An 11,225-nucleotide genomic window follows, 5' to 3' on the forward strand; every position below is an offset into this window, starting at 1 on the left:
AAAGTATTCACATTATCCTGCTCAGTCGGTTGATTGAGTTTTGGTTTATTCATTAAGAAAAGACTTTTCTGGAATCAAGGAACTTCAGGCAAAGTGAAGCAGCAATGGCAAAGCTGCGGGTTCAAGTGCATGGCTGGTGCTATGATACACAGTGACATTATTGAAATCGGCAGTAGGGGCCGCTGTGATAAAGCAGTCTGTCCTATACTGTAAGCGGTCAGTAGAGGCCGCTGTGATTTTGTGTGGAGGGCCAAGAAGTAACAGTGTGGAAGCATTTCCTGTTCCGGTTGTTGCGAGAAGTAGCACACGGTTGCGGGAAGAGAAGTGCATCATGTCTCCGGATAGTGAGGATGAAGAGGCTCCCGAAGAGGTTACTTTCCAGAGCGCCAGGAATCAGGCGGCGGATACAGCGAGGAAAGAGCGCCAGGCTGCTAAGAGGTGAATAAAGTTCCGTTTAGTAGTGTGTTTCCTGCTGCAGTGTGTGTGTCGGCCTGTGCGTGCAACCTCGCTACACTCCCCTAAGCACTATTATCAGTCACTCTTCTCAGTCACTCTTCTCATTTACTGCCAGTCATCATTCTGTAGGAACCACAGGCTGGAGCTTTCCCGAGTGCAACGTGTACCATATGTATTCGTTTTACTCGCCAGTATAATGATGATTGTAGCCATATTTGGGCTCTACTACTGTGGCACAGCCTGTACCGAGATACTAGTCACTGGCAGGCTGAATGAGATTGTATCCGTGGTTTGCTATTGGTTCATTTGTGACTGAGGAGCCTTCGCTAAGTTACATTGAAAAGGGAATTTAGAAGGAATGACTGAATCGCTTTAGATTGTGACTAAATATGTCGACTTTATATAAAGACTAACCATTTTTGTCAGATGTCTTCCGTTCAGCTCTCTAGATGTTGCTGAAGTGCAACTCCCAGCGATAACCAAAGTTTGTAAATCATGGCACTGCGGGATACACAGCAGCTTGTAGGAAATCCAAGTTACAAGTGTAACAAGTGTAACAAGTGATCAGCAATTTTGTGTTGTCATGTGAACACCAATAAGAGATGTAAAGACCATAAAAATACTTTTTATTCACAGGGAAAAGGATCTTTTGAAAGAAAAGAGGAAACTCAAGCAAGAGCGCTTTGCAGAGCAAAAGGTACAGTTTACATATATCTTTGTTGTATTAACATAACTGGACATTTGCTACTGACTTGGGACATACAGCTCTGATTTTAAATGTACAAAGCTATGAACCGGCCGTGTATAATGGTGGTAATGGAGTCTCCTAGACATACTGCTGCACAGTAGCCCCTTCTGCAGCTTAAACTTCAGTAAATATGTGGGTGAGGTGTCGGGCAAGGAGCTGATGATACATGCTGGGGGGGGGCAGGGGTGGAGGGAGGCTCAATCTAGTCACTGTTACTGTCTACCTACTGTTCCCGAAAAAAGTAAAACATTTGTTCATATGAGTTTTTACTGCTCAATTGTTTATTGTGTTGGCCACAAAATAAGCTAAATTAATGGAATCTTTAATAAAAGATATAAAATGCTACTTTAAAGCAGTGGGCCGTGTTATTGCCACTATGGTATATGTACATTTTTTTTTTAATTTTTTTTTTTAAATCTCCCAAAAGATATTGAACTGTCTTTTAGACTTTGGGTAGTGGATGCATGGAATACCACGAGAGTGGGAATTAAAACAGACACCTGTTGGGTAAAAATGTTATCCCCAACCAAAGGTGTGGGCTAATAGAGCCTGCATTCCGGTTGGGTATAACAGTAATTTTTTTTTTTTTAAATGCCCCCCCGCCAGCAATATGCTACCCACATTGTGAGGGAGTTCCCGTTTCAATATGCACATGCTAGTGACAGGACATGGCTGCTTGCACCGAGAGCTTCCTCCCGGTGCATGTAGCCCAGGGGTCCCCAACCGACAGTATTCAACTAGGCCGCTGAGCCTAGGGGACAATGCGGTGCGCCCGAAATTCACTCCAGAATTGGATGCTGGCCCCTCCCGACCCTGTCCTTGGGCCAAAAAGGTTAGGAAACCCTAATATAACCTATTGCTGGCGGGGGCATTAAAAAAAAACAAACTACTGTTATCCCCAACTGGAATGCAGGATCTATTAGCCCGCACCTTTGGTTGGGGATAATATTTTTACCCAACAGGTGCACTTTAAGTATGTACCCTGAGCATGGAATAATAATGCATGTTCCTGTCTTAAGTATTTCAATAATGTCAGAATAAATGTATACACAAACCGTGTAGGACTGGGATGTCAGGGGCCCACCAGAAAACCCTAGACCATGGGCCGACTTTCAAAACTATTATTCCTTCTCTTCTCACTCAAACTCTTTATTCTCCTAGTCTTTTATCTCTACATACTATATTCTATTCTTCCATTATTAAGCTTTTTTTTTTCCTATAAAGAAATAGGGAATAACCAAATGGTTAGAGACAAGGGGGCCCACTGACACCTGGGCCCACTGGGAGTTTTCCCTGGTATCCCGGTGGGCCAGTCTGACACTACACAAATTCTGTCAAATCTATTGCATATTGCCTGAAGTGTTACCGACTAATCCTGCACTACTTTTTATTGTTTCAGAGGAAAAAGCTGCTTGATGAGGACATCCTGCAGACTGTGTCTGCTCTTCCAGAGAAACAGTAATATTGTCTTGTAGCTTTTAACCCACCTATCATACTGTCCCAGTATGGATGGTTGTTTTTGTCTTATAAAAGTGAAATCACCTGGATGATGAGAAAAGTGTCATGTAGTTCAGCAGCATTGGTTTACTTGACGATGGTTTGAGATTTACAGTTTAGTTCTTTATTAAGTCATTGAGTAAAACTTCTATGAAACTTTCCTGTTGGGCCCTTAGCTTTCTAAAGGCGACATCCCAAATGTATTTACAGATTGAAAAGGAGGTGATGTATGCCCCTTATTTCTGGTATCCAGCAGAGTGAGATTACCAAGCAATATTTGCTTTCTTATGTTACAGTGAGGGAAATCGGTAATGATCACCAAAGGCTACAGCCTTTTAAGTGGGTCTTTGGTGCTTTTTTATTATCTCATCTGCCATGTAACTTATCGAAATATCTACTTAGAAATATGGATTTATTTATTTTTAATTAGTTGTTCATTCAGTTCCTGTGTAAATGACTGAATACCAACTTTGAACTTTTGTGTTTTCCCCAGGGATGAAGGTGAATGTGTTGCACAGGATAAAGGTAATTGTGTTCCTTATTATGCAGCCATTCTACTGAATAGCGATCCGTTCAAAAGCACAATTGATTGGATGAGGGCAAATTCTACTGAATGGCAGATTAGCTATAGTTCTGATTGAAGTTCTTATAATCTTCTTTTATGCTACCAAATACAACAATTTTCAGTTTTTCTGATTTTAGCCATCCCATCAGTGATCATTTTTTTTTTTTCCTATTTAAGATTGCTTATATAACTTGCTTTAAGCTGGCCATAGACGTGCAGATTGATCCTTATGTCCGACAAACGATTGGACATTGCAATCTCCCGACCTACCACTAACCATTCAGATTAAATAAAGTAGTAAAAAGAAAAATCAGATGATGTTCTGGCCTTTGATTGGCAGCAATCATACAAAAGTTATGTCTGACTAATAGTAGTGACTGATATCGTCAGATAAGCAATACATGCAGAGATCTTATCGTTAGCTGATAGAAATCTTCTAACATGTCCGATCGACAAAAGCGACTGATCGACACGGCATGAAAAATGTTGGCATGATCCGTATGCGTTCCCAATATCGTATAAAACGAATATTCGTACAACACTATGTTTGCATCTATGGCCAGCTTAACAGCTCATGGTAAAAAAAAAAAAACAATAACATATGTTCTTACATTTGACAGGAGGTGCACTAATAAATCAACAGAAGAAAAAAAAGCCCCGAAAAAGGGAACTAAAACCTAAAATCAGGTACTAAAATTCATGATTAACATTGGTACACAGCTTAAGAAGTGTAATGGTATTCCCTCAAAATGCACGTTTCCGTTACTTGCATGATATTATCCTTATATTCAGATTTACCCTTTAGATTTAGGTTCTATATGAAGTAATGGATCTACTCAGAGAATACAAACAAGCTTCTTATTTTTGCCTTCTGTTTTGCATTTGTTTACTGAATATGTGTGTTGGAATATTAAATACATAGAATCGTAATGATATACAAAATAAGTAACACAAAGAATGTGCTACTAGTGTTGCAGGGTCTAGTATGTTTCTCGAGTACTACTAGACTCTTTCCAGCTTTAAAATGAGGGTCACGCCTTAGGAACCAGATTGTTGAAATTGCAGCTGCTGAATTAAAAGCTAAATAACTCAAAACCCAAAAATAATAGAACATTAAAATGATATAAAGTATATATAAGATAAAGTATATATAATAAGGTGAACATTGAAAGGTGAGAGTGGTCATGGCATATACATGATAAACATATCACTTGGGATTGGTTTCAGCTGAGGACCAGTCATGTAGAAGAAGCTATCCCCAACTTAATCCCATCACAGTGAGAAATAACAATTCAATAGTAAGAAACCTGTAGAGGTTACAGCGTTCTCCTGCGGATTTCAGTGTGCAGAGCCAAATATACTATTCCTCCAAATAAGTACAACTGCATACTGAGTATAGGATCAATGTATGACACAATGAATCTTGATTTGTATTTTTCTTATTTGGGATTTGTTAATGCATTATTTTTTTAATGTTTCTAAAAACTGCTTTCAGTTATTTAAATATATGAATATATAATTGCATCTTTCCTCCTGTCAGTCTGCAAGAAAACTATAAAGTGGTGCACTTGGAAGATTGCAGACACAAGAATTTACAACAGCAAAAAGCAAAGGAATTTATCCAGAATGCGTTATACGGGCAAGTAAAGAACAGAACTACAGGTACGCAGCTCATTTACCCTGACTGATACTACTTGCTCTCAAGTCTATTTACAGTTTTGTTCCTGTTGGATGAGCTAGAAAGCAAAGGATATATTTTTCTTCTTTTCTCTTTTCTGTGAAAAGCTACTTGTGAGACTTGAGGTTGCCCACAAAAAGTATTGTGGATTGTAGGTGGAGGATTTGGTGCTGTAGAGCTGGGATCCCCAATGTTTTTTTTTCAACCCATGAGCCACATTCAGATGGAAAAAGAGTTGGGGAGTAAAATAAGTATAAAAAAAAAGTTCTGGGTAGAGCAAAATAAGGGCTGTGATTGGCTATTTGGTAGACCCTATGTGGACTGCAAGCCTATAGGAGGCTCTGTTTGGCAGTACACCGTTTTTATGCAACTAAAACAATGAACAACAAGCACCTACTTTGAGACTACTGGGAGCAACATCACGATCCACTGGTTGGGAATCACTGCCATAGAGCTTGTATTTTGTGTGATTGTGCTGCTCTAGGTCACATGCATGTCACTGTAGATGTTTTTTTTCCCCCCAAAACATGTCAAATCGTTCCATTTCTGCACCACTGTTTCGTTTTAAATTAAAAAGATTTCTAAGTTACAAAAGGCCATCTCCCATAGAGTCCATTTTAAGAAAATCAATTCACATTTTTTTTTAATAACTTTCTTTTTTTCTCTTTAATAAAACATTACCTGCTTATATCCATATTGGCAGCAAAACAATCCTATTGGGTTTATTTAAAGGGGTGGTTCACCTTCAAACAACTAGTTGTTTTCAGATCACCAGAAATAATGACTTTTTCCAATGACTTACTATCCCCTTTATTTTGTGTGACCGTTTTTCTAATATTGAAGTGTAAAGTGTAATTTTTCACCTTCTGAAGCAGAGGGGGGGTCGCCAACCCTGTAAACTGTACTAAATTGATACATTTAGCTGATACATTTCTTCTTTGTCCCTGCTGAGCAGAATCCCTGGGTTTCATTACAGGCAGTTGTTAGAATTGATACAATAGTTGCTAATACTCCAGAGATGCTGCTGAGAAATGTATCAAGTAAATGTTGCAAAATTGTAACGGTTTACAGTTTACTGAGCTGTCAGTCTTAAACACCAGAAAAAACGAACATTCAATTTAGATTTTGGAAAAACAGTAAAAAATAAATAATGGAAAGTAATTGAAAAAAGTGTTTATTTCTAAAGAACGATCTAAAACAACTGGATTGGAAAAAGTGTTTGGAAGGTGAACATCCCCTTTAACGTTTAAATATTATTTTTTTTAAAAAAACAATTAAAGGTATGGTGATCATTCTAAAGAATGACAAAAAAAATTCTTATTTGGGGAAAACCCCAGTCCCAAGCATTATGGGTGCATTATTAATGCAAACAACTATAAAAACCGATTATATGCGTTACACAAGTCCATGACTGCTGGCTTCTGGATAACTGTTTTTAGCACCTTTTTTTTGCTGAACATCTGCGGGTAGGCAACCGCTAATCAGATCTCTAGCCTAGAGTGATCAATACCATTTAGAGTACTGGAAATACGGCTGCCAGATTTATTGTTACTGCTTTTATTTGGTGCAACCCTGTTTAATGTGATGGATAAACGGTGTGCTTTCTATATAATATACATGCCTTTCTCTCTGCAGCCAATGAATTTCTTTCTGTCGCAAGCAAAAAAAGTGCGGTGAAGAAGCCTGCCTTTCAATTTACTGACCAGAGCTGGGGTATGTATTGGGCATCAGATGTGCAGACACTGGAATTTATGTATATGATTCCTACATACAGTTCTACTAGTTGCTCTGCATTGTCACCTTGTTATCTTCTGTGGTTTTATTATTGCACTAATACTTGTGATAACGGGAACATGTTTTCACTTTAGGTGAGGCTGAAAAAAAGAAATCTGAAAAATTCAATCTTCTTTGGAGAGACAGAAAGAAACTATGAATTAGGGATTTGCAGGAACATGTAAATACTGAATATTTCTTTCCTTCTCACGCTTTTCTACTGGACATTCTGATGCTGCAATACATGGATATTCTGTTTCAGAAGAGGTTCTTGGTGGAAATCACTTTGTTTTATAAAGAATGATCACTTTTTGTTATATCATGGATCACTGACAACTGCTACATCAACTTCCAAACTGCCTGTCACAGTTGTCCGAAAATAGAAGTTGTGCTGTCTGCCAACCTGAAATGTTCCCCAGTCTGTACAGATAAGCAGTTTAGCAAAGTACAACAGATGGACCTTCTTACCTATAATGAGTGTTTTGGGCATAATCTCACTCAGTCTCTAAAATATCATAAAGCAGCCTAAATCCTTAGTCTGAGCTCCAGAATAGCTGCTTTGGACGGGGGATGTGTCTTTGTAATAAACAATTGGCCCACATCAGCGTTTCTTTTAGTATCTCAAAACGATATGGTTGATATTGGCCATTTCCAAGGTAATAAAATTCTATATCCATCTGACAATATCTGTATTCTGTTTATTTTCCCTTAGGGGACATGCCTACTAAATGCTGCAATTCTGTTGGACAGGGGATGATGAAAATGAGCAGGAAACCATTAAGAGGTGTTCTGCTTCAGCGTCTGTCTGGGCTGAACATTAGGGGACTTCCGGGTTATAACTTCATGATATTAGCAGTGTGAAAATTGTCATTACCATGAAATCTTTAAAGCCCCAAAGGGCTTGCTCATTAAAGGGGAACTAAAGTCTAAAATAGAATGCTAGAAATGCTGTATTTTGTATACTAAATACAAACATACTGCACCAGAAGCCGAATTAAACAAATGATTTATGTGTTCAATGTTGGCTGCAGGGGGTCATCATCGTGTAACTGTTGTACATCTCTGCAAGACCATGCACATGCTCAGTGTAGTCTGGGCATCAGTTGGGAGGTTAAGCTTAGGGGTTGTCTTAAATTATCAAAACAGCACAAGTCAAATAATATCTGCCACAGAAGCCGATACAAGACTGGTTAATAATCAGAATATGCCCACTGCACTGGGTCTGTGGATAAGACAAGGTGGGGGCATCCCCCCTGCCGTTTGAAAGTATGATTGTTTCCCTGCAGAGCAGTTAGGAACTATCTGAAGCTTCCTATCTGCAGCTGTCAGAGCAAGTATAACGAAGGGGGATTTCACTGCATACAGTCAGGTTTCTTATAAACAAGGTACACATTTTTTCATTAAAGTATATTGGAGATCAATTTCTTTTTCATTAAAGAAGGTAAATGGGATTTTATTTTTTCCCCATTACATCCCCTTTAAATGACAGGGTGAGGCTGCATGCTCTTGGAGAAGTAAAGATGGAAGGTAAAGGAAATGTAAAATTGGTCAGTGTTAAAAAAAATGGACATGTTAAAAAAAAAAAAAAAAGTATGAGTGCATTAAACTCTTATAGGTCTAGAAGAAATGTTCTTTAAAAAGTAGTGTTTCTGGTTACTTTATTAAAATCTTTTGCAAAAACCTTACTAGTGTGACACCCACCTGTTCTACTTCCCAGGCTGTGAAGGGGAGCCTGGCGGCACTAAGTACACTGCACTGTAGCACAGGAACCAATCAGCAGCTAGGCTGACCTGATAGGGAACTGAAACCTGTGCAGGGCCGTCATTTGCTATCCCCCTCTTACGGTTCTTCTGGCAGGGATCATTAGGACATGCCCCCCCCCCCCCAACTGAAACATAACTGGGACTAGGCAAAATCTATTGGGAGCTCCAATAAAGGGGCTATTTTTGGAAGACCATGTTTTACACCCAAAAGTAAAACTAGCATCATATATTATTGCCTACAAAAATAGGGGGGTTCATTTATCCAACATGTCTCCTTTAACACTTTTGTCCTATTCTAAAATTTTCTCCTTGCAGAACTCACCAGCTGACGGTACTGGTGTGCCAATATCTTAAATGTAAATGCAAGGGTGTTCAGAAGAGCACATTCATTACACACAACTCACTGTGCTGTGTCAGAGGTTAGTATGCCACTACCCCAATTCAGGTCACATTCAGCAGCAGGACTACAGCTACAAGTTTACTCAGTGAATGGTGTTCGGAGTATCCCTGGCAGGCTCTAGTCAAAAAGAAGACTTACCTTGCTCACTGACAGCTTATAAAAATATAAGAGATGCAAATTTCAATCACCCATAGCAACCAATCAGCATGAAGTATCTTGTGGGTTGCCATGTTGCTGCAATTGGGCAAACTGTGCCTTTTGTTTCATATGGGGGAACATTTTTAGAGTGTAGTAAAGCGGTAGTTTGCATGTAAGGCCTTGAAGACAGCGGAGACTACGAAACAGCATGGAATAATTCTCTCTATTGTGCCTTGCATGTTTTCAAATATGGCTGCAGGCAGATGGGTGAAATTTTGAGGATCACTTGTAAATCACTAAAGAAACTCAATTCATACTTCACACTGTGCCTAACCCTAGTGTGCAAAGTGACAGAACAAGCTCCTGCTCCTAAATACAAAATAAAAGATTTATGTGCCCCCAGGCCCTACCCGTAACCCCTTAAGTGCCAGCAGAATTTGGAATTTCGATTACATGAAATGCCAGACTTTTTTAAAAAAACTTGTGCTCTCTCACTTTAGGGCCATTTTCTGAGGGGAAATCTTTAGTTTACCTAAGAAAACTATACATTGTTTTTTTCGGGAGAACCTGAGCTTTCTAAATCTGCCTGAGTTTTCATGTATTTCCACCTCTGCAAAAAGATTTATAGCACTAAATACCAAAAAAATTATGAAATATTCCTGTTTTTTTCATAACATATTAATTTATACAAAAACAATATTTCATTTTAAGCATGGAAATCCAAGTGATTTGGAAAGCCTTAAGTCTCTCGAACGTGCCAATACCAGATATAGATTTAGGGAGATTTAGGACTTCTGTACAGCAAAAACTCCCCGCGGTATATTATCGAATTTTGAAAGCAACAAGGCAGAAAACAGCATACTTCAGATTCCAAGGCCAAAAAATCCTGAAACAGGAAAACCATATACTTTTGAAAAGTGCACATTCTGCGGATTCCAAAATGGTAACTGTCTCTCTACTCCTAACTACCAAACATCAACGCTTGTCTGAACTTAGTGGTTTTTATAAAGATTTATCAAAATTCTGAAAAATCACTTCAAAGGTTTTATTTTGCAGCTTCACATATCCCACACTGTATTAGTTACCAAGAAAAAGTAAGAGGGAACACGCTGCACAGGAATCCATTACTCGGAGACAAGGGAGCGAAGAATCAGCCGCTGCCGGTGATAGCCAATCCACTCTGGTCTTGTGGTACAACACAACAAATCGTCAAGGCACACTTGCAGCCCACCGTCTAACAGTGTATAGGTAAAAAAATCCAAATTTATTGAGGAAGTGACTAGAACAGTCATGAAATGCACTAAGCCATGCTCTCCACTGGCTGCTTCATCTGCTTGTCAGTCGTGCAATGATTTTATTAGATTACCTCAATAAATTTGGATTTTTTACCTATACACTCGTCTGCATGAATCCTGCTACACGGTGGGCTGCAAGTGTACCATGAAAAAGCACCCTAAATATGATTGCCAGGGTTCCTCTGAACAGTTTGGTGGCCATTGTTCATAAGTTTACCAAAGTATCTGGCATTTAGAGGCCCCAAAATGAAGTTAGCGCATACAAACAGCCCTGTGGGTAACTTCCGCTAATGAAAAATCAACACATTGACTGCATTTTTTGTGGGGTAAAAACACAGAAATATATGTTGACCCCCAAAACCATAAATTGTTGGAAAGTACACATTCTACAGAATCTAAAATGGGTACCCATGCCTTTCTGCTCCAAACTACTGAGTCGCAAGACTTTCCCAAAATTGTCGGTTTTGATGAAATATCTGAAAATTGCCTCAAAGCTTCAACTTTCCAGCATTGAATCGTCCATGTATCATTACCAACATAAAGCATCCTAAATATGAATGCCAGGGGTCTTCTTAACAGTTTGATGCCCAATATCCATAGATTACCAAACTATGTCACACACAGAGACCCCCAAATGGATATATAGAAGACAAAGTTTCCATGGGGAAAATTAAGTAACAAAGAACAGAGTGAAAGGGTATAAAATTACTAAAAACCAACAAAACCACAAAAATCAATGTTTTTTTCACCTAGTGTAATCAGAAGTCAGAATCAGAGTTTGAATATTTTAGCATGGCCAAATAGGTTTTATGGACATAAATGAGCAAACAACACCTACGTAAAGCAGAAAATGCAATAAAATGGCCAAAAATGCACGAAAGTTGCAATGTAATCACCGAAATAACAAACAAA

At 38.8% G+C, this 11,225-nt stretch overlaps 1 protein-coding gene across 1 annotated transcript; it reads left to right on the top strand.

Moving 5' to 3' along the window:
* The first annotated feature begins 238 nt into the window (after positions 1-238).
* On the top strand, positions 239-7,398 carry nol7.L (nucleolar protein 7 L homeolog). The gene is made up of 8 exons (XM_018267803.2): positions 239-438; positions 1,093-1,153; positions 2,604-2,662; positions 3,195-3,226; positions 3,887-3,953; positions 4,807-4,928; positions 6,580-6,657; positions 6,813-7,398. Exons 1-8 carry the CDS (start codon positions 332-334, stop codon positions 6,875-6,877), a joined length of 591 nt encoding a protein of 196 aa, XP_018123292.1. The 5' UTR covers positions 239-331; the 3' UTR covers positions 6,878-7,398.
* Positions 7,399-11,225: the final 3,827 nt, after the last annotated feature.

This window comes from Xenopus laevis, chromosome 6L, assembly GCF_017654675.1.
Source record: "Xenopus laevis strain J_2021 chromosome 6L, Xenopus_laevis_v10.1, whole genome shotgun sequence".
NCBI classification, from domain to species: Eukaryota; Metazoa; Chordata; class Amphibia; order Anura; family Pipidae; genus Xenopus; species Xenopus laevis.

What these genes read in the sequence shown, in the direction of transcription:
- nol7.L (XM_018267803.2), top strand. Translation starts at nt 332, where the DNA reads ATGTCTCCGGATAGTGAGGATGAAGAGGCTCCCGAAGAGGTTACTTTC. An exon ending in TCTGCTCTTCCAGAGAAACA is followed by an intron (nt 2,663 to 3,194) that starts GTAATATTGTCT and finishes TGTTTTCCCCAG; the next exon opens with GGATGAAGGTGAATGTGTTG. An exon ending in ATTTACTGACCAGAGCTGGG is followed by an intron (nt 6,658 to 6,812) that starts GTATGTATTGGG and finishes TTTTCACTTTAG; the next exon opens with GTGAGGCTGAAAAAAAGAAA.